Below are 24,428 nucleotides of genomic sequence, written 5' to 3'. Positions count from 1 at the left end.
ATTAATGGGATTCCTGGAGGCAGGTTGAAATTATTGTCTTCTTTGACTTTTCTAGCTCCCCAGAATTTTTATTTCATCTTTTCACACTTCTATTACACAGACGTTTCAACAGAAGATAGATCATTATATTCCACCAAATAGTACCTTAAACTGTAATACTTTAAGAATATAAAATCAATCTTATTCAATTAAAACTCTTTAAAAGATCGAGTTGTGTATTTTTCACTGTACCTGGTTTTAGCGTAAACACTCATTTTAATTTGGGTCTTCTTTAGAAAAAGAAACAGAACACATTTCATTTTTTATATAGAATAAACTTTGTTTTTATTATAGACATGGGTCAAAAATAAAAGTTTTTATGTACATATGACATGTAGTGCAAACGAAAGGCTTTTAAATACCATGGATAGACATGTTGTTGGACACAAAAGGAGATGAGTGGTGGGGTTAGGATGGCCGTCCTGGAACTGCAGGAGGGGGTCGCCTAGTGAAAACAAAACAAAACAAAATAACAAAAAGAAACACACAGATGCAGCAGAAGAAAATATTTCAATTATAAAACAAATCCAAATAAGAGCATGCAAAAATATACCACAAAAGTCAAGTTCAAGTCAGACAAAAAACATGCAGGCATGCAGGGGAAGTGAAAGGACACGTAGCCCAGTTAGCAGTTCCCAGGCTTTTCCTGGCTGTCAGCAGTGTGCTATGTATGAGCCAGCTGAGGCTGCTCCAAAGGTGTATTATTTTGTACCATGGAATGACAGATCCATGCAATCATATTCAGAACTGGGAGTAGTGCTGGACCCAAACACCTTTATAAGCTGAGTGTTTCCCAACCCTGACTTTGTGACATTCCATTCTTTCTAAAGATTTCAATAAATGTGAAGTCTCCATGGGGGAGAGGGAATTGATACAGAAATATGATGGGTGAAATACTTCAAGATGAGGGAAATTAGAAAGTGTCAAGAGAACAAAAGCAATATAATCACAATGCAGAAAATGTCAAGGGTCCATCTTGAGGAAAGGGTTTGCAAGTAAGAATTTGGTCCAGGTAACTATCTCGATAGCCTTTCCAGGGCCCAGGAAACCACAAGGCTCGCTCTTGTCCATGGTGAGCCCAGGGTTTTACAGCACTTCCCTCTATCTTGGAGTTGGGTGCCAAGGAAGTTCTGATTTACTGGGTCCAGCGTGAGTGAGATTCGGTTTGTTAGATCTTTCTCCATGTCCCTAGCCCAGCTTGCACCTTGCAAGACCCATGGGTCATGGAATAAGGGGCCAGAGTTGACATCAGCCTTCCTGGATGATGGGCTGCTTGGGAAGACACAGCAATCTCTACAGGGCAACCACCAGCCTGAAGCAGGCCAGCAGCAGGCCAATGGAGCTTCCCCACTGCTTTCCAGCAGTGTCTACACTTTAATTTCCTCTTTCTAACCGAATTGGTAATGAGCTCAACATTACGGCCAACCACAGAACCGTGAGGTTAGCTCAGCACTCCACTCTCTGTGGGACTTCTCTCTGACTACTCATCCAGGTGTCCACAACACGCTCACTTCCATCTGATTCAGGTAATGCTTCAGTGAGTGGAGCAATGAAGTCTACAGAAAACAAAACAAGAACAAAAATGAAAACAGGCTTCTTTTAATCTTCCATGAGGTGTTACTGGAGCAACTGACCAGGCTGTTTCTGAGCAGTGGTAAAAAATGATCTTACTTTCCTCCAAGTCCAAGACCAATTTTTCTTTGGTCCAATTTAAGCTGGTAACACTCAGGAGGCCCCCCTATCCATTTAAATGATGAAGAACTTGCTACTGGTGACCTTCCAACTGCGGGGGGTCTGCAAGCCTTTAGCTTTACAGATCCAGGTAGTGGGTAACCCTGTGTTTTCATGAGGAAAGCATAATTAAATTTCTGTCAGGCTCAATGAGATTTATCACCTGCCCAGCAAACAGAAACGACTTTTTGAGCTCGGAAGGACCTTTAGAACACTTTAATTACCTCGGCAGGGTGGGGAGGTGGGCCAGTAAGCTGAACGGCGAGTCCACAGCACTGAAGGGACACTCTGTTAGCACACACCAAGCACTGCCCTGTGTGAGCTAGTCTGATGTGCTAATCCACAGACCCAGAATGCACTTCACCAGCGGCAAGACTGCTTGCTTCAAACATCAGAGTGACATTTATCACCCCAGACAGTCCCTTTCTGTTCTTCACTTATCCTGGATCTGATTTTCCCTTGTTGCCAAGGAAGCATCACTGATGATGACCCAATGCAGTGGCTCAGCGTTAATTCCATCATGCGTCTTGGCAGTTCAGGTTTTTTCTATTTCTTCTCTAGACCTTCCTCCACATGATGCTGAAGTGCTTGAAGGAGAGTGCTGCAAATATTTGGGCTTTTGATATGAAGAACTACAAAGGGACCTCATACCGCTGCTGCTCCCAGTACAAAAGCTGAAGTACTGAGAGGTTTGGAACACTGAGCGGCTAACGAATCTTAAAGCTCAGCATACTAGTATTCACCATTCAGGCAAATCTACCTAATCAAGATTATAATTTCAAGTCATGCCTTTTCAAGCTTTCTGAAAAATATCTTCAGGGAATTGTTTGATCAAAATGGGAACAAAGCCACATATGGAACACGGGCATAAGTCACATAGAACAGACTCAATTATTGATAAGAATGATGAATTACCCACATTTTTGTGGATCTGCCTCAGGAGGCACTCTGTTCTTACAGTGACATTCCTCTGGCAAGATCCCTGGGAAGGTCTTCCTTACAACTTTTTTTCTTTTCTGTTAAAATATCACAAGACATTCTCTGCTTGCTTTCTTTGACCATCGTTAGATGACTTAGTACCCCAGAGCAATGAGGAGGGCCTGCGGGCTTGGGAAAATGACAGGTGAGAGGCCGTAAGAACAGGCATTCTCCTCAGTTCTTCTCTGATGGTCCTTAACTGTAAATCAACCTGGATTCTTTCCTTTATGAGAAGATAATGATGACAGTAATGCAATTTATTTAAAGGCTCTCTTTTTTGGAGAGGGAGAAAAGGTAATATTGGAAATTATCTGTGCCCTCCACAAGGCTCACTAAGACTCACATCATGTACATCTCTAACCTACTTTCACGCCTTGTGTTCCTGTGTGACCTCCTGCCCCGGGACTCAGACTGTGACCAAGCACAAGAGCTCCAGAAGGATCTTCCTCGGTTGGGGGCTCTGGTAACTGTTACATTTGATTTTAGCCCCCGACTTTCTGTTGGTGACAGTCTGCACTGGGATAATGTCATTCAGTGCCTTTCCCTCTGGCCCAAAGCCACTGAGGCAGTGTTTCCTAAGGCAAGCACCTCTGAATACTCATCCTGTGGAGGCTCTATGAACACAGCACTGATGGTCAAATATGTCTGAGAAACATGTAGACACTAATCTGCTTAGAGATGCACAATGCAATCTGATATCACAGTGACTATAAAGTTTTCCAGCAAAGAAACATTTAATTTCTAGTAATCATTTTCCAAGTATATTTAATCAAGATCCTCTTGGTGCATATGGTTGTAAAACTTATTAAAATCTCATAGAATGGACTTTGGGAAACTCTGAATTAAGGCTGTAGTCTTAGTTAACATCTCTTGCATGTATTCTAACTATTAGGCTGCCACAGTGTGCAAGAACACCAACAAATGGTCTTCAAAGGGGCAATTCCAGGGCTATGCTGAAGTACTAGACAGTAGAGTATGACACCCATCTAACTGAAGTACCAGATAAGTCTCTTAGTTTGAAATTTAAAGATTGCAGCAAAAACACCCCAAAGAATCTTGAAAACGAATCGAGCAGATTTACCCTGGTGCCAAAACTACTTTAAAAATACAAATGTAAAATTGTCAAAAAGTTATAGTAAAGCCTTTTGGTTTGGTTAATTCCCACTAGAAACTATTCTGAATGTAGAAATCATGCAGTAAACACACACACACACACACACACACAAAGTGCACGGCATGTTTCTCACCCTGACCCTCTCCTCCAGAAACTTCCTTTGAAAGCACTGATGGCTACACTCATGGCAAATGTATAGATATAAGAAAGAAGTTATAATAGGAAAGCATGGATTAACACAATAATCTTTCCAATTCTTCTTTTCACAGTGAGCATATCCTAAACACATTTCTCTCCTCCTATCCCCTTCTTGTCTTCTGCTCTTCGATGGCCCAGTCTGGGACTGTGCATGTGGATAAGGGACCTCTCATCAAAACTCTTGGAACATAAGAGTCTTTCTCTATTCCCTGGAAACTCAGGACAGGGATGTGTAACTACTGAACACTTTTCTATTCTCTTAATATTGAGGAAATAGGAAGGGGTATCTTCTCCCCTCAATGCTCAATGAGTAAACAATGGAGGCCAACCATTGAATCAGGAGCTCAATTATTTCCTCTAAGAAATGTCTTCTGTGGGCCTAACATTTGGGCAGAGGATTTTTCCTCCTTCTACTTCCCAGGGTTCTTCATAAACAGTTTCTTTTCAATAGTAGCAATGCACGTACTACATATGCCTCTTAGAAAGTGTCATACCACATCCTCCAGCTGTTGCAGGTTTGTGTCCTTTAACCTACTCCCAACAGTGACTCCAAATCAGGAATACAAACATCTCCCACTCTTCCACCTTTGATTTGTCTAATTTACTCCCTTTAAAAATCTTGTCCTTCTCCAAAGTAATGACAGTAATGCCAAATTCTATCATTCGTCACATTGGTAATTCTGGGCCAATTCAATTAAAAAAGAGTTATAAACATTTAGAAGTCTCAAATCTTACTGATATGAATAGACATGACTCAAATATGTACAAGAATGAGGAAGGGGGAAGTCCTTCAAACGTGGTCATTTATTTCAGGTTCAGAAATACAGTTTCACATTTTCACAACAGGTACATGTGACCTTTAAGAATGATACAGGCTTTAGGAACTTGCTTCAAAAATTCCAGTCATGGAGTCCATCACATATCAGCATTAGGAAATCCTGAAAGTGCCAAGAAGACAGCGAAGTGTTCTGGCTCAAATTAATTAAAGAATCAATAGTGAGGACAACAGTTTGCTTCTGTACACTGCTTCTTCATCAAAAAAAAAAAAAAAAAAAAGTGAAAGGGGATTTGATTCAGAAAAACAAGAGAAAAGAAACAAGACAAGCAAATGGAAGCAAAGGCTGCATATATGGAATGAAACACAAATCAAGTAATAGAATTTCTGGTTGGGGGAGTAATTTTTATCAAATCAGCAGCAGACAATGCAAGAAGTTAGAGGAATTTTTATCATAATTTTCAAAACATTATATAATGAGCAAAGTATAAAGAATTCAAGGGTAAAAATGGAAAAGAAGTGGGTGCCTTGAGCTGAGCCATGTGTGAAATCCCAGACCACAGAAGTGAGAAGTCTCACCAGACACTGGGATCAACAGGTCTTAGGACAAACGGGAGATTCTTCTGTGAGTCTCTCCTGTTGTTCTCACACATTCTTCACATATATACAAATAGCAATGCATATACTACATATGCTTCAAAATATTTTTGAAGTTCCACAATACAGAGCACCACGTAATTTTAAACAGACCAACTAGACAGGATGATTTAAGATTATCTAGAAGACACATTTGAGCTTTTACCAAAGGAGTGAGTGATCTATGAATTAAGAACTGTTGCACCTAGCTTCATGCACATTAACTGAGCTCACAGCCAGCAGTCCTCATGGGGAAATGATACAAATACATGGCTGGAGTCTCAAATAGTACCTTCTTTTATTGAGTTCCACAGTTCAGAGACCTACGTAGTCTTTCTTCTCAGTGTTAAGGAGATTACTGTCCATTTCAAATGGCTATATTGTTTGCCAAATGTAAGCAGTTTGCCTGAAAAAGGGGATGTATAACATACTTCCAAGGTGCTAACTTTTTTCCTGCATTTTTAGCAAATTCACTCAGGAAAATCCACTATTTTTAGTATATTGCTGTATCCCTCTACTTTATTTTCTTACACATACCATAGAGAAAAATGATTATGTAGACCAATTTTCCTTTTTAAGACTCAGCTCAGCTATCCCAGAATAATTTACAATTCCAATCAGAGAGTTTAAAATCTTATGCTTCTTACTGAACTTGTACTGGCTAAGGTAATTTATTTTTAGAGAGCAGCGCTATGGATTTAGAAACAATGCCTGTGGATGTTTTGCTACCACGTTGTCATAGTAATTCTGAGCTTTGTGCCTCTTCTGGAGAAAATTTTTTATAGTTCATGTACGTTATCAGACATGAACCACTGTTATCACTATTATGGCAAGCCCTCCAAAACCTCTTGTTTTAGCAGCATTTAAAAAATATATTCATACCCACACATATAAAGCACATGTGTACATAAATATTTACACCCAAACATATACATATATATACAATGCACATACAATCACCTTCATGCTTGTGGCATTTTAACAAGTGATTTTAAACCTACTTACCCAAAGGGGCACAAAATACATGTACTTACAGAAATGAATTTACTATATATATATATATATATATATATATATATATATATATATATACTATACACATAGAGACACGTGCATAGAAAATGTGTTTGTACACAGAAAACATCAACATTTATCACATACTGGTATTAGGTCCCATTTCATATTTGTGAATTATGGCTAAAGTCTATACTAAAAGAGCCATAAAATTAATCTACATGACTACCTTTTAATTCTAAGTTCAGAAGGCTTATAGTTATATCACAGGAACTGGTTTTATTATAATGTTTTGGAATAGAATGAGTTTGTATCTGAACAAGTAGGCAATTTGCTAATTAAGAGATTCTACTGCTCTTCTTTGTTATAAAACATAGCTAAAATCAATATTCAGAAGAACAGCCATGGTGGATGCCTTCTGAAAATGCAGTATATCTGTTCTAAATCAATACTATTTCAATAATCTGTTCACAACTGAGTAAATGGTTATTCCAATTAGTCAACAAGCATGCAAGATTTAGCATGTGACAATAAAATAGATTTACCTATCAAATAAACATATACACTTAATTTTTCCAAATCTTAAAAACACCATGTATTTTATTTTACTATACTAGACATCTATTGTGTAGACAACATCAGAGCAATCAGTTCAGAGGAAGTTACACAAAAGATTAGAAGTGGTGTGGGAAACACTTAGAACGCTCATTCAGCTACATTCCCATCTTAAGGCCTGATACAAACGATGCCATTGAAGCTATGGAGTCCTAGAGCTTCTAAGTTCGTTCACAGTGACATCTCCTTTAAGAAGGATGCAAACCCTTTGGGAAACGGGATTAATATTAATCATAGGACACAGTACTGCAGCAAACTGAAAATACTCCAACATGATTGCTGAAATTCCAGGGGAGACTGGGGGGCTACTGGACAGAACTTAGAAGGAAAACAGAACAAAAATTTACCCATAAAGAGAGATGAGTGGGACAGGGAAACTGTGGGGTTATAATCTGAGAACAAAAGCCAAAGATGACGAATGCTATTGTTTATGACTGCATAAGATCAGTGGAAAGAAACTTGGAAAAATAGCTCCAATTTACTTTGACATGGTTTGTGCTGATCTAAGAACACATCAGTGGTTATCCACAATATTTTCCTTTAACAGAAAGAAATTTTTGAAATACAGCAAAACACAAAACCACATTTAGCACAAAGCCAAACCATGAAGTACATAATCCGTTAGCTGCCTATTTTAGAGAATTCAAAGGAAGAAGCAAAGGGAATCCTAAAAAGAGGGACTTTTCTGAAAAGGCCTCACTGTAGATTATTCATTTTACTGAGGACACTTATTTAACGTATTTCCATTTAGCTGTGGTGCTCTATTTAATATACAGTATGTACTTGCACATCTATTCCATCCGCAAAGAGTTAATCTTTTTTTCCAATGAGAAATGAGATACAAGATCTAGAGTGGTGTTTTTTATACAATCACTTTTAACTTAAAAGTTGAAATGCCTTTTTGTAAATCTTGTATTCTCTAATTTTTGCCTATTATAAGTGGGCTAGGCATTCAGCTTGGCAAATTCTCTTTTTTATAATGAATGGTTAAGAGTTTTTACTCCATACTTTATGGATGTCTGTTTGTGTATAAACTACACAGGAAATTAAAGTTCGGTTAACATACAAATCACATTTGCTGCTTTCAAGGGGCGACATTTCAGTCGGTGAAACCTGATTTACTTCTGTAGAATATGAAATAGTGTCGTGGGACACCACTATTCGGTAAATACTGGGTCTGCTGTCTGGAACAGTTTGCAGACAAAATTCCAGTTGGCTCCTGGCTGTTTCCGACATGCTAATCATCTGGTCTTACCTAGTCTAAAACTTAGCTTCAAGACTGAACTATTAACCCCCAGGCTAAACTGTGCTTGTAAATTTTAGAAATTTTAGAATTTGCCAATTTGCTTTAGATCTCAATGTCTTAATACTGTTTTCTGGAATGACCTGGATAGAGACTCTGAAGTTGTCGGACTGTAAAAGCGTGAGTGCTGCTCTTAAAAACCATGGCATCTCTTATTAAATGCTTTTTCTTTCCACTCCAGGTCCCATTCTTTAAATATGGTTGTCCTATAGTAAGGCTGGAGATTTACTAAGAAAGCCCAGAATGGATAGAAAGTTACAGTAAACCTGTTTTAAAGGCAGGATAAATTCTTACATAAGGGAATTACAAGTTAGCACAAAAAGAGACAAATATCTTTGTTCCAACCAACCAAATAAATAAATAAACTGCAGTTAGTGTCACAGTGTAGTTAGCCATGCCTAAAATTAGATTGATAAGAAAAATTAAATATATTCCATATCCACCTTCCCTGTAATCTATGAGGAGGTGAATAATAGGTGAATAAAGAAATTACAGTTTTCCAGATGCTTCTAGAGATGTGATATTTTGCTTCTTCCTTGAACTCTGAAACTAGCCAAATCTACTGACTATGAAAACACAAGCTTTAATACGCTGTTGAATATGCTTCTAGCATGAAGCAAAACATATTGGCATGGGGGGAAGCTCTCTAGAGCAAGCCATACATTAACTTTTCCTTTGCAAATTACACTGTGCTTTTGGAAAAGTTTTATTCTTAAGGAGTCATAATTTAAAAAAACCACTTCCTAGCAGTCTTATGAAATAAACAGAAAGGAAAGAGGATCTAAATAAGTAATTATGAAGTAGGAGGAAACATTAATAATAGACAACATAATTTCTGTCAGCTAGAACAGAACGTGGGAAAATGAATGTGCATGGCTTAGGCAAATAAGTCCACCATCTACTATCTCTTAAGAATTATGTTTAATAGGCTATCTGGTAGGTAATCTGCAAAACTTGTCCAAAGCGATTTCAAATATATGCCAGGGTGGGCAAGTGGTCCCCAAAGCACAGGGCCACTGCACAAACCTACCTCGCTCAGGGCGACAAAAAATGCCTCGAAGGGTCAGCAGTTTTCAAGAGTCAAGCCCCAAAGGTTTGACATATCACCAGCAATGAGGATGAGTGATGAATGCATTAGTCAAACTGGTTACTTGCCTACTGGTATCCACACACATGCGACTACTCCTGGTTTACTGTGACAGTTACCAAATGTGCTGCTTTTGCATAATTCATTAGTAATTAATTGCCATGCCAGACACTTGGTTTAGTCTAACAGGGAGGATTCTAGTGGACGGATTATAGTGGGACGAGTTGGTGATGGGGGTGGTCTCCGGCTAGAAAGAGAGAAAGAGAAAGGTAAAGAAACAAGTAGAGTATCTGGCAGAAGGCTGTTCAAAGACATTGCGAAAGAGCCATCACGCACATGCTCATGCACAGACGGGAGCGGCTGCCCCCTGCAGGAATTCTAACACTGCTGCCCTTCCTTCACCCAGCAATTTTTAACGAGAGGTATTTTTTTATACGCAAATCTTCATCAAAACTGATAAGTCCTCCCATTACTAATAAAAATATTAAATCATTTAAAAGCGACTGGAAATACACCGCACATTCCTCAGCCAACAGAGTATGACCACGTAGAGTGAACTGTCCTATGCTATGTGCACTCCAGGAACTTACAAGGTATACTAGGCCTCACGTGGTTTTTGGATTTTTATTTCCCTTTACATAATATTCTTCCTCTTTATCTCACTGCCAGGATTTTAGTTGTCACTCCTCATTACCTTTAGCAGTAGCTTTCTCTAATGTGTTTTATATTTCATTTTTAATTTGCAGGGCACTAAAAAACCCCACAGAATCAGGTTTTTAGGGTTTTCTGCAGTAAGTAAACAGGCTCAAGGTGAGTGCCTGAATAAATTGCATGGGCTCTCGTTCCTATTTTCACTCCTAAAAGGCTTATTATTAGTGGCAGTATCACTCATTTTCTAGTTGGTAATGGTGTTTCTAATACCCGAGGTTGCTGAAGAAAGAAGCCCCAGGTTGTGACACATTAATGCCCCTGAGAATCTTAACCTTGCCAAGTAATACTCTTGATTTCCGGAAACCCTACATTTGTTTTCTAAATGTATTGATAAGCTTTGTGTGTGTGTACTTGATTTTGAATGTAGTTTCTTGGGGAGTAATTTTTATAAACAATAAAATTCAGCCAGTTCTACAAATGAAAACCTGTCTTCTTGATAAATCTCTCCCATTACTTTTTTTTTTTTCAGAAAGACCCCCTTCTGGAAATATAGTCATGTTATAGAATTTTTTCTATATTGGACAAACTAAGTTGATTAAATCGTATGTCCTTTTTCAGGTATGATCAAATGAAATTGGAGAAATTAAAGAAGAGTTATGAAATGCTAAAAAATCACAAATTTATAAAATAAAATTAGGTGGTGAAGGACAAAATAAGGCAAAAGAGATATTGTTGATTAATCACAAAATTGTTGGCCACTTAGGCACAAACTCATAGATATTAATAGTGTGCTTTTTGCCTCCTGCACTTAAAAAATGTCCCAAGAGGCCTTAGGGGAAAGGTTTCCCTTGGGAAGGTACATTCCAATTTAACCCTCCTATATTAGTCTATTAAGCAGACACTCAATTTTGAAAATGTAATTAGAGATATTTTATAGGCACAGCAACCAAGCTAAACCAATTAATACTAGTTGCTTAATTTGAGTAAACAAATAAGTCCTCTTCCTGCAGAAGGCTACTGGCTACCACTGTGACTGCTTGATGTGTTTGGCAATTCTCCACTGGGAAAAGTCCTCCCATAATTTCCTTTTTACTTATGACCATGCAAAACTCTCTGCACTAGCATATGTTCATTTTTCACTTGAAATGTGAAATGCCACATTTATTTACCTTGTGTTCTGAGTCTTAAACCTGCATCATTTTCTCCCATGATGTGAAGTTTCTGGAGGCTAGAGGTCATGTCCAGGTAACTTGTTTCATGCAGTGTTTAGCATGGAAACTGTAATTGTGTTCTCAATATTCTTTTGTTCATCTGCTGGAGACTGCTATTCATCCTGTAAGACTTACCTTCGTGAAGTCCTTTTTGATCTACATTGTCCTATCTCAGTACAGTTGCCTCTATAGTAGCTCAACATGTTTCTATTAGTAATCATCACGTTGAATCCTGATTGGGTTTATATATGTATCTCCACTGATTGGAAGTGGGCTGTGTCTTACTCATCTTCCTCTTTCTGCAGTGTCTAGCTCAGTGTTTGTCATTCAGCCACTGAACGTTTGAGAACTGAATAAATGAAAGTAAGAAACAATTTGTGAATGCTTGTGATATCCATTAATCTTTACATCATAGAAAGGTATTTGCTAAGAAATTATTGCTGTTGTGAAAAAAAGCAACGGTGATATGTAGGATTTAGACCCTTAGACACTCTACATATAAAGTATTTGACTACTCAACTCTTTTTTAGCAGACGTTTGGGATAAATACTAAATAAAAGGCCCCCTGCTCTCAGGAAGTTTGAAAAACAATCATGTAGCCTACAGACATGTATTCTTAGCAAGTAAGAAGTTATGGGAGGTGGGGGGTAGGGGGCAAAAGAGTTGGCCAGAATTTGAACTTGAAGGAGGGAAACCATACCAGAAAATTCAATAATGTGTTGGACTTAATTAGGGGATTTTATTTGAAAAAAGTGGATCTTAAACTACAAACTCAATGAGAGGCAGGATACTGTGTGGCAGGGTAGGATGGAAATTGCTTCATGCATATAGAAGAGTTTGGATCAAGGGTTAGAGCCAAGAGAGAAAGGAACGCAAGCTGGATTCCCTTCTGATCCCTTAGTTTTTGGCTTAAATGTCATCTCTCAGTCCTTCCTCACCATCCTGTAGTTTCATTTCATGTGTTTGATGTGTTCATTGCATTTCACCATTTGTAATTATGTGTTTATTTACTAGATTATTGCCTGTGCCCCCCCCCCAATAGATGCCTTGAGAGCAGAGACCATATACTCTGTATTTACTACATGCATTCAGCATTTAGTATAATGTGATTAGAGGGCAGTGAAGAAATATTTACTAAGTAATGAACAATGTTCATTGTTTAGATTGAAAAGTACCTAAACAAGACAGTTAGCCAGGTTAGTGTACAGACCGGATCAGGGTGAGTGGGCCCAGGGAGGCCAGGACAGCAACACTTTTGAGACATTTGTCAGAGGCTTATATTTGAAGCAGTGTGTTTACACAGAGAAAGTCCTAGATAAGAATTCAAAAGATGTGGATTCTAGCTCCAACTGTCAATGTGTACAGTCATTAGCCCACTAAGCTTATCTAAGCCTCAGTTTTCTCATCTCTGATACAGGAAACTCAGCCTAGATGGTCTGTAACATGCCTTCCAGTTACACATCACATGCATTATTTACTGATCATCTGCTATGTGGACTGCATCATGCTGCATGATGTTTAAAGACTCAGCAACTAGTCTGAGTGGAAGACGAGTGGGATAAGACAAGTACGTAGATGGTTTTTGCTAGAGCACCCCATTTTACATGGGAAAAAATGGAGCAAAATTTTGTAATTCAGACTCAGAGAATATATTCTGGGAAGTGTGAAAATACAATGCAGTGAAAGAAGTAGGAAATCTGATTTTAACTGGGGCATATAAGACTTACAAGTTATAAGAGAATATAGGTCTATAATGAGATTATAAGAAACTACAATTTAAGTCCTAAGAACTAAAGGGAAGAGTTTGGAGTTGGGGATGAAGAATAGAAAGAGTTACATGCTCTGATGGCACAGTATCGTGTGGAGGGACAAGAAAAGGACAACAGCAATGTGCAATGCAGAGAGATGGCAAAGCAGGGCACCAGGAGAATATAAGTTTTGCTCTGCGCCAAGCTTTTTGTTTGTCTTGTTCAACACAGAATCCTGGAACTGAGCAAGGTCTTTGGCTCAGAGTATTTCTCCTTTTCAAATAAAGCCACCAGGAGAACCTATCCATTATAAGTTCTTTTAGAGCATCCCTAGGGCCTAGCATTGAATAGGCACTGCATATCTCTGTGGCCAATTAATGACTGAAAGAATGAAAGATAAAATTTCTACTGTGTTTTCTCACAATAATTATGATATCTTTAAAATATGCCATTTCAGACTAAAGTAACTCTTACATGTACATAGTAATTAAAAATCCTCAAGAGCCCCCAATCCCTCTGGAAGAAATGAGTGTCATTTTATTTCTAAAACAATTAATTTCTACTAGAAAGCAGTTCAGGAGGAGCATTAAGTTGTTCAGGGTGAATTTTCTTAATAAGCAGTGTTGTTTTCCAACTTCAACACCAGAAAAGCCTGTCAGGTTTACTATTAAGGTTCAGTTCACTGGTCCAGTTCCTGACCATTCAAAGAGTTTCCAACCACATTCCGTCGTAAGACAGTTTGTTTTGGGCAAAGTGAAGTTATTTGTTTTGTACCAAATTTTCCTCAGTTGCTTTGTTTAGTGATGGACTTCATTAAGTAACCCGTTATAATGAAATGGAGCATCTTGCATCACTTAGTGTTTATTGAAACACTGTGTTGTGTGTGGGCGGTTTATGGTTACAATAGAAGAGCCATGTTTTTGCTTCCAAATCAAAGGGGAGAGATGTAATACTTGTAGTTGAATTTGTAGCTGCAGGGATGGACCATTTATAGCATTTTGGACAATGACAAGTTTTGTAAGCTCAGAGCACCCCATTTTAAGTGGGAAAAAAAATGCTCATCCAGGGAGGGAGGCATCATGGCAGAGAAACTGGCTTCACTGATAAGAGTGAAGAATGTGGTATTTGCCTTACTGTCTCCTCGATTCTCCTCTAAGAATGGAAGACTAAAATTTTATCTGCTCTTCTCTGGGTTCACTGGTTCTGAGTATTCATGCCATGAGGCCAGTCTTAGCAGGGGTTGAGGGAAGAGTTCAATATGGCAGACTGCTCTGGGGCCTCAGCATGTGGGGTCGGGGTAGAAGCCACCATTCTCTACTATTTTGCTTCCAGGTAGCATAACACTGATTGATGAAATGGGTAGGTCTTTCCGCCCCTGTCCTTATTCCTCCTCAGGGTGGGAAGTGGGAATTATCTCACTGGTAAATGTGTGAACCAGACCGGTCTAACTCAGTCTCCTTCTTTTCTTATGCTTAAACCGAACTTTCATGACTCCCAGCCCAGGAGTCTTTCTGTTGGGCAGTTACATTGGCATGTTCTAAGGCAACGGTTCTCAAATTGAACCATGCATCAGAATTCCCTGGAGGGCTTGTTAAAACACAGGTTCCTGGTCCCCGACAGAGTATCTAAAGGGGTGAGACATTTCAGGCATGTTCCCAGATGCTGATACTACTGGTCCTGGGATCATGCTTTGAAAACCACTGTTGTAAGACATAGTAAATGGTTTTGACTGCTTTATTAGCAATCCATTTCACTTGCCAGATAAAGTATAAGCAAGAAGAGAAGGTGTTGGAAGAAATCTTAAGAATGATGGGGAAATGGTTGTAGAATGGCTGGTACTTTGGGATTTAGACTTAAGCATGGGTCAGATCAGTTTCAGGTTTATTTTGTAAAGCCCAATGTACTGTACTCCTCTAGTTTTCTTGTCACTCATTACCAGAATAACTCCTTGTGTAGGGAAGCTTGTATTTGCTTATGAAAATGGCAGTAGGTGTATAAAGTAAGCATTTTTCAACATTCATTCCAAATTCTCATCTTTGAGGAGGGTAGGACTGAAGTCCAACCTAATTAGCTAGGTGGACCCAAATTAAAAGAAAGAAAAAAAAGAAAACCCTCAAAAAGAGATATACAGAGACTGATACTTCTAGAGGAATGATATCTGCCTAAGAAAGTAGTTATTACATAAAAAAGGATATGCTAGAGGCTTCTTTTTATACCACAAGTTCTACTTACTAAATCTAAGTGAAGCTTTAAAGTATAATTGTCTCAAAAATTCAATTTACATACAACATTTAAGATCATGGGAGAATTATAAATCCCAGGTTTCTGGGAGCCATGAGAACCTGATAGCAACTTGCCCAATTTTTTATTACTGAAGAAAAAGGTGAAAAAAAACCCCAAAATCCCAAAGGGCTTTGCCTATTGGACCACAAGCAGTAAGGCACCTCCCGTCTTCTGGCTACATCTGGTGAATTTCTTAGAAAACAAAACAAAAGGGAAAAAGCAAACAACAAACACTGCTCTGAGTTTTCTAAAGTCATGAAAAGCACCTCTCTCAGTGAGCTCTGCTGAGCTGCTCTGCAGAGTGGCTGCAGGCAAACATGGCTTGGCTGGCCTCGGTCAGTTGGGCTGGAAGGTGCCTGCAGGGTCTCTCTGCCGGGAAATGAAATGTCTTGCTTCTCCACCAGGTTCTTGACTTCCTTAACCCTTGCATCATTTTTGGAAGTTTAAGGCATGTACACAGAGCAGATCATCCGCATGACTACAAATTTCCTATGAACGGAGAGTATACCTCATTCTGCTCAGTCTTCAACAGCACCTGCAGAGGGCAGTGTCCCAACCAGTAGCTTAGTGGACACAAAGGAGTGAATATACCCAAGGATCAAGCAGACAGCAGCACCCTCCTCTCTAGGGGAAATGGAAAGGCAACCAGCAAGAGCCAGGACTTTGTCTTGCAAATGTCTGCTCTAAGAGAACAGATTGTGGGCACAGGATTTTAATCGTCAGCACTGTGTTTGTGCTTTGCTTCTTATTTTGAGCATTTATTTAAAAAAAACAGTTTTACATATCTAGAAGGTATAAGGCCAAGTTCAGCAAAATGCTGTACGGTATCATAATTTTGTCCACATGAAAGATAATATTTTGTAATTTATTATCAAAAATATTATAGGATGCTATCCAGCATATTTTTGGCCTTCTCAGCTTTAGTAACAGAATAAGCCAATACTGTCCAAGAATAGTTTACAGTAGATGTTGGAAACAACATAGGACTTGGAGGCCATTTAAAGGGTTTAAGGAATTCTCTAATATGATTCTTGCTACATATTAGAGCCAGCACTTCTTTCCCCTGTGAAAATGAACCCATGATTTTATAATGCATGTCACTGGGAAAGTATGAATCAATTGATGGAATCTGAAATAAGAACATCAGGAGAAAAAGAGTCCACAAGTTTTATTTGATGATACAAACATATAATATCCTATACAAAGTAGTCTCTGAGATAAATGGCAATATAGTCTTATCTTGCTACACTTTCTTTACTTGATGCTAAATATCTGATTTGGATTTCACCCACAGGATGGGACAGATATATCCACTTCTGAGGCTGCAACAAAAAGGCAGCTTAGAGGATGCTTTGCCATGAACTCCACTCAGTTTATGATTTGTAAAAAGAATTTTACAATAGCGTTCACTCAGGCAAGGTTTTCAATAGACAAGAACAAGAAAGTGTTTGTTTTTAAATCGTTTCGTAAGATACACTAAAAATTGGCCTAATTGCCAAGATAAATTTTGATTAAGCATTGTATGCCAACTCACTTTGCATTCTTTTGTTCTCTCAATAAGCCCTGTTTCTGTGCTGTATTTTTTTAAGAGTTGGGGGTGCAGAGGTAAAGACAGACACTGCCCAGGGGACTCTAGTGGAGATGGGAAGAGATGAGTAAATGGGGACACCAGCAGCACAAGGGCTATGGCAGGATTATGCCTCAGGAACTCAGGGACACCTGTGGTCTGTCTGGAATTGGAAGGAGGGGGGTGGGTGGGGTTGGGGGGAGACTTTCAGAAAACAGGAAAGTTGATAAGCCTTGAATTCTAGAAATAGGAAATCGTATGCTCAAAGGAAAGCCAGCAAGAAAAAGTACTGTCAGTTCGAGGAATCGTGTCTTATTCTTTACAAGTGTCAAAATGACTTGTTTTGCTCTGAGTCCTAATTCATAAAACAGATAATTTAGAGGGTTTCAAGTTGCATTAAAATATGATTCCTAAAAAGCATTACTTTTGAGATTAATTTTTTTCTATTTTAGCCTTTGCAGTATGTCACTGACAACAGGTAAGCTGGGTAGAGGAAAAGACGAAAAACGCAAAGCAGCAGCAGGTGAGAGGAATATGGTGGGGAGAAAACCACACGAGAGAAAGGATGTGGGTTTTAGAGAGATTCACACACACATAGCTAGTGCATGAAGTTGGGCAGTGTCCTTCCCAACAAGTGTTTTTCTTTTCTCTCCCATTCTTCTCTCTCCACGAAGCTACATGGGGTAGAAACCCAGTTCCCTTGATGGCAGCTGGGGTAATGACTTGTGACACTCTGTGCCTTCTGTCCTCTCCTCCCTGTCCTTCCCCTCACTCCCACCCTGCGATATTTTTCTGGTCACTTGTATCCGTCCAGGTAGCAAAAACAGACAAAGAGTTATCGTTTACTAATTACAATCCCAGTGATTAACAAAAACTTCCAGCAGGAGGAGCTCTAACATGCCTGAGAGCTAAAATTTTAAAAACAAAAAAGTGTAATAAAGCAAACAGAGAAAAGAAGAAAGGCAGTGTGCCTTGCAAGCTGCCCTGTCAGTGAGCAAATATGTGACTAAGTCCAATTAAATGCTTAGTGCAAAGCCAAGTGATGATACCGGTGGAGACAGATCGGCCCACATTTCCTCCCTTCCACCAGTCTGCTCATCCTGATGCAGTTACCCTGGGATGTGATCTGTGGCATTAGCTCTTACAAAAGAGGGAGCAAAGGGCAGACTTCTGGGCAAGTCCAGAAGTAATTGTTTTCCTCTTAAAGTGTCATGCTGTTTCTAAATGAGTCTTTGACACTGGCTCAAAAACCGCATTTTAAAATGGAATTTTCATCGGTGGTTGAAGGCAGTACAAAAACTCCTAAATGTTCTGTCTCCTCTGCTCAGTGGCTTGTTGGGCACTTTTTTTTTTAAATGAGGGAAATGCTGTGTTTGTAAAAATTGGCGCTAAGAGGGCAAGGAATCATATGTCCCTTGGGCTGTGTAAAGAGTCTGCAGAAAGAATACAGCTTTCTAGCACACACACACACACCCCAACTGGAACACAAAGAATTTACTCAGGAAAACACTGAGCGGTATATGAATTCAACAGTTTCTGTATTTTTAGGGTAAGCCTTTCCATTTGGACAGTGTTGTGGGAGAAGAGTGGACGAGTGGGCACACAATACGATCAGAATTACTTAACCTGAAGGAAATTTTCAACCAATCCCTTTTAATCTCTTGCCAATAAGAAGTCAAATTTTTGTTTTACACCTTAATGGTAGGCCTACATTTAAAGTTTTTATACAAGCTCCTACAGAAACTTTAACTAGACCAATTCAGACCAAAAGTCACTAAATAAAGCTAGTCTAGACGGAAAAATCTATGAAAACCATATGTCTTTTAGGCATCTGTCTTAGAAAAACTGCCATCATCCTGGAGGAATAGTTCACAAAATGTGCTTTTAGGAAACACTGCTGTAATGACCAGAGAGCTACACTTAAGGAGATGGCTGGATTTGGAGAAAGTAAAGACAAAATGTTTACAAGGAGCGGTTCTTGTTTCTATATACACATGTCTGTAAACATCACTGAAAGGATGGGAAACGGCAGATGTAATTTACGTTTCTATTGTTCTAGGAGGGATCAAAAAAGTTGTTTTGTTCCTCCATATCCTACAGAATGTTAGACCAAGGGCTCTCAAAGCCACTTTGTTCTCCCTCAGAAAACTGTTTTGGATAATGTTATATGTGGATGAGGCCAAAGAACCAGAACATTTTCTTCTGATTATTACCTCATCCTGCTGGCCTGCCAAACACAGATAGAAGGCAGGTGTCCGACATAAGTAACTACCCGAGGACTGTCCTATATAATTGGGTGTAGGTCCCAGGGGAGAGACAAGGGGATTCAGAAGGACAGGGTAACATGGCAGGATCGCAAAGAGGATGTAGTCAAGAAAAGTGTTCTAAAGCCTTGCTTTCTGGCTTACCACTGCTTTGTGAGTTGCACACGATGGCCAGTGCCCCCTTCCTTAGTCTGGCTACCTATTTCTATCCCTCAAAATCCACTTTGATAAGTTGTATGAAATCCACTGAAAAATATATTTTAGTGGTAAAGATTGCAATATTTTTACTGAAAAATGAACAGCTGATGGGGACTATGAAAGTATAAATTGCCAAGATGCCTTGTGATTCTCAAGAATTACTGAGACTTCTTGTTCTACAGTGATGGGACTTGGGACAATGATTATTGGCACGAGTGGCCCATGTGTTCTCTAGTCACGTAGAAAACTGTGAATGAGCAGTATATATCAGATAGCCACAGATGGAGAAAAGCAGGTGAGCACAGTAAAAAAGGAAATCTATATGATGTAATCAACACACATGAAAGTGTTAAGCAACAGTGAGAAGCACTATTTCAACATATTTATTCAAACATACTGTGCTTTAAAATGAGTTTTCGATGTGCTTTAAAATGAGTTTTTGATATACTTACTAGTTTTCCAGCATTAAGTATTAAGAGGGTAGAGGGTAATGGGTAATTGAGAGTGTTTGAAATATTAAAACAAATCAAGCCATCATGTCAACATACCTTATTACAGACTCCAAAACTGAACAAAGGGCATTCGAATAAGTTAATCTAAGTCTGCTGATAAGTCACAGGGATTTTTTCTGGTCCATTAATTTCAGACCTGAGTGCTCTGATATAACAATTGCTCAGCTAAAACTACAAGTTTGCTTTCTTTCAAATGATACGTGTGGCATGAATTTTCTTTTGATTTTAAACCCAGATATGTGGAAGGAAATTACTGCAGCAGTTTTTCTAGTTAACACATTTACTAATATTTCCTTAAAATTTCATCCCAAGAGGCAATAGTAAAGGTAGCCTCACATGAAGTTTTATTTTGGCTGTTAAGATATTTTCCAACACTACTAAGAAGCAAAAAGAAATTCTAGTTGTTTTAAAAATCAGTAGATGTTTTCCTCAGTTTTTATAGCTTTTCCTCTGTGAATGGTGGTCTAAAGGGGGGGGAGCAGCAGGTAGCCTTTCTGGTGAAGGCCCTTGAGCATTATACTAAGGGTAGATTTATTTGAGGAAGAAATTTCATTCACTCTTAAAATTGGCTTTGAGAATAATCCTAACATACATTTAGAAAAATACACATGGTACAGCCTATATCTCACATAAATACCCATTCTCAGTTGGAATAATTTCATTTCAGACTCTGAGCTGCAAAAACCTTCGAAAATCTTTCACAGCTCCTCCCTTCATATATGGTCTCATTCCAGATCAATGCAATACATAGTGACCACAATAAATTTAGGTAATTCTGCCTCGTGAAAATCTAAAACTAAATAAAGGGAGCAAGTTATGCAGTGGAGGCAACTGGTATACTTGCCTGTAAAATAACATCATTTCCTAAATCATAGTCAAATCTACCTGGTGCCTTCTTCTCACACCATCTCACTTCCTCTCGGTTTTCAAAATTGCTGCAGAAGCTTGTGGTGGTATCTCTACTTCCTGGATATTCAGGTTTTTAACTTATTCTCCCTCTCAGATTGTTCTTTAGCCCTTCCACCAAAAAATGCAGGGAAGAAATGGAGCTTATTTCCAAATTTTGTATTAACTTACACATTTACTGGGTTTTCATAAGAGCAGTAACAACAGTATTTACACCTTATCCTATTATTCCTTTTTAAACAAATCCCAGTGGGGGAAAATATTGACTTCTGGGAAAATGTGTTCCTTTCCATGTGTCTAAGTGATTGAAGTCAAGAAGGCCCAGTGTCACCACTGGCCATGAGCGGCTGAGAATTTGCTATTTGCCATTTGGGCGAAGCATTTTTTCTGATCCTTGGATGCAATGTGTTCTTCCTACAGTTCATGTGAGCTGATAATTTTGACTGAAACCAGGAGTGGACATTTCCTAGTGTTTATGGGAACAGTTAAATAAATAATTCCAGAAAATCAGAGCCCTTGTTTGTGGTTTTGTCTATCACATGGCTCTGATGCCTGAAGAGCAGCCAGAAGGAAAAGAAAGTACCACGACATGATGGGGCTGCCGAAATACCTGTGGCTTTAGATTTTGCCCATGCAGGAATTCTTCTACTTTTCATCAGAGCTGTCATGTGATCTAAACATCATCGAAAATACTAGTAATGTGGCAACAATGCACATGCAGCCTCTCAAAGCCAGCATCCTTCCAATAAGCCCCCTTCCCCTGCACTTAAAAATACTGGCCAGACCAAAAGGGTTACATTCTTTTGGCAACAGTATTTGGTAAGCCAGATGGATCTCATTTGGCAACTAAAGGGTGTAAATATGTGTTTAGATTTAGAGGCTCCCCCAGACAATGGTTACAATATGTTGGCCTGAGCAAGTGAAAGGATTTCAATGTTGTGCATTTAAAAATTCTATGTTTAAGCAGCAATAAAGTTACGACAAGCAGACAAAAGCCTTCAGACCCTCGCTAACTGCTCTACGCTTTTCTCGTATTGCTGGAGGTAAGCATTTAAGGCATATTCTGAATGAAAGATGCAGTGTTTACATTTTCATATTTAATTTCCTGGCTGTTTATCATCTAATGCAACTCTAGTAAGCTAAATTTTGCATCTATTCTCTCGCAGTAACTGTTAAGTCAGAGGGAATGAAGAAGAACCAGCAGCAAATTCTTGTAGTTTGCTTCTTGCCTAGAAGTTAGAGTGAAAGAGCCATGAGCTGTGTTATGTCATGAATCTCTAAAGTCACTGAAAAACATGCCATCCAACTATAACTGTCTCAACGTGAAGGTTTACCCTGTAAAATCATTCTTTTCTCACAGCAAGGGAGACAAAAGAAGGCAGTGACGAAACAGAAATAGTTCGTGTGTGTGTGTGTGTCTGCTTCCACTGGGTAGGTTTTTCTTTTCTTTTCTTTGGGCTGAGATCAACTTATATATAGGAACATTCAGCAGATTCCAGCTGGTGACAGTTTGCTGCTGACTGGCCACAGGAAGAATAATCATTTACTGTGTGTTTGCACTGGTCAGTGGCTCATTTGCCAGACTCCTCATCTTGGCTGTCTTCCTCTATCAATCAGGTGAAACCAGGGCCAGGGCTGGGTACTCTGAAGTGGAGAAAGGCTTTCCCTGCAGTGGCTGAAGCTTAGCAATTTACAGCCCCAAAGAGAAGAGTGACAGAGCTATTTGCTATTATTTGTCATGGGGTGTGGATATGGTTGTGTTTAGTTGACTTAATGCCTGTTACCACTGCGCTAACAGCAGCATAGCATTGTATTTACTGCCGCCTGCCTGCATTCATGTTGCCTGTATTTTGCCTCATGTAGATCCTTTCTTATTTTTCTTTGTCTTTCACTCCCCTGCAATCTCGGAGGTTTGCAAAAGTAAGATAAGGGGCCCACTGAAAGCAGCAACGTGAAGCCTACTTTCACCCATCCACAAATCTCCTGAATTTGGATCTTCAGAACACTTGCAGTTCTGTTCCCGGGCCTTGTCTACACAGGCTGCCAGTCATTCTGAACTGTGGCAGGATGGAGATGTTTGTGTAAAGCAGACTCAAGTTTGCTAGACCCAAGAAGGAAACCACGAGACTAATCTTACTTTCACTGAAACCAGATTGAAACCAAGACCTGAAGAATGAAAAATTTGAATGTTAACTATTGATTCACCTCAGCGAAATGTTATGTTATAACCAGAATCATTGTGGAATTTGAATGATGGAACATTCAATTAAGGGGCTTAAATTGAATTGGATATTTTCTTTACTGTACAGCTTGTGGCCAAATTTCTATTTTCATTAAAATATATGAAGCATCATGACAACTCATGTTAAACCTGCAACAAATTATTAATTACACTTGGGATTTCAGTGACAAATTTTGTAACATAGGAGCCTTGTGAGATGCCTAAAATATTAAGAATCAGAAAGAATACCTCAAACTTTTCTGTTCTTGGCAATTAATATTTTTTAAAAATCTATTTTACTTTGAAATCCAGTTGCTAAAAAGAAAACAACAGCAGAAAAACTGCCCCCTGAAAAAATCAGAATATCCAATCATGAATTTGTTTTTTTTTTGCTCTGTAAAGGGGAAGGATGGGGAGGAAAATAGAAAGCTCGTGGCTAGAGTCAGAAGTCAAAACGAAGTCATCATTTATCCAAATGACACTCAGCTGCTAAAAAAAAGTCATACTTTCAGAGCTGTTGAAGAGAGAGTAAGCCAGGATGTTTCCAGAACATATTTCAGGGAAGTCTGACACAAGCTCGTCACAAACCACTTAACTGTCCGTGTGCCCTGAGCCCATGACCCCAAGGCTTGGCGGCTTCATCCTTCACGGCACCAAACCTTGATGTGAGGGATGCAAAGACACACTCATAAGAATTGTGGGTTTGTCCTTACTCAAAATTTAGGGAACTGGCTGGAAAAATAAAACAAAACAAAATAAGGAAACCTTCTCTCTAAGTGAAAGGGATTCTGTGGTAACTGCCAATTAAGTCAACATATAAAATATGTAAAAGGTCAAATGTTTAAAATAAGATTAAACTAAATTGTAAAGAGAACCAAATAACTTTTTACCTCTGTAAAGAAAAGACACTGAGTGCCCCACTGTCTCTTTATGTAGAGGGATTTGTGTATTTCTTGCTGTGGGCGGTTTAGTAGTAAACGACACAATGGTGGGACTGTGGGGAGACTCTCCAAGTGAGGCTGGCAGGGACCCGGCAAGCGCCGCAGGCCTAGCGCGGGTGTAATCGGGGAGCCCAGGTACAGTGCCGACGCGACCCCCGGGCTGCCCGCGTGGTGCACGCACGGCAGCCTCATCCTGGGCTCGCCAGAGACCCTTCCAGCAGAGCCTCTCTTGGTTTCCACGTTGTGTTTCTGTCATGTGGATGAGCTGCACTGAAAGTCAAATCCTTCCCTATGATTCAGTTTTGCCATTTTTCAAAGACACCATCAGACTTGGTGGCAAGGGTGTTTAAAAGAAAGTACTTCTATTTTTCAACTTGTTTTTTTTTAAAGGTAAATGAAGTTTGCTTTTCCTTGGATAGGGACCCTTCCTCCCACC

The 24,428-nt window shown here is 39.2% G+C and overlaps 1 protein-coding gene across 4 annotated transcripts in view; it reads right to left on the bottom strand.

Annotated features, from left to right (window-relative positions):
- Positions 1-282: 282 nt before the first annotated feature.
- Positions 283-24,428, bottom strand: part of DNM3 (dynamin 3) — a 585,714-nt gene continuing 561,568 nt past the window's right edge. For 2 of the 4 annotated variants that reach the window (XM_036918454.2, XM_036918458.2), the window contains one exon: positions 6,543-9,737. In XM_036918454.2, the coding sequence (XP_036774349.1) occupies positions 9,668-9,737 (70 nt within the window). In that variant the 3' untranslated portion in view covers positions 6,543-9,667. Of the gene's footprint in view, positions 485-6,542; positions 9,738-23,681; positions 23,784-24,428 lie in introns of those variants that run through there. The other 2 variants (XM_057507881.1, XM_057507882.1) reach the window with 2 other exon arrangements.

Source organism: Manis pentadactyla, chromosome 9 (genome assembly GCF_030020395.1).
Source record: "Manis pentadactyla isolate mManPen7 chromosome 9, mManPen7.hap1, whole genome shotgun sequence".
NCBI classification, from domain to species: Eukaryota; Metazoa; Chordata; class Mammalia; order Pholidota; family Manidae; genus Manis; species Manis pentadactyla.
Note: the sequence above shows the minus strand (reverse complement) of the source record. Positions and strands in the feature narration are given on the sequence as shown.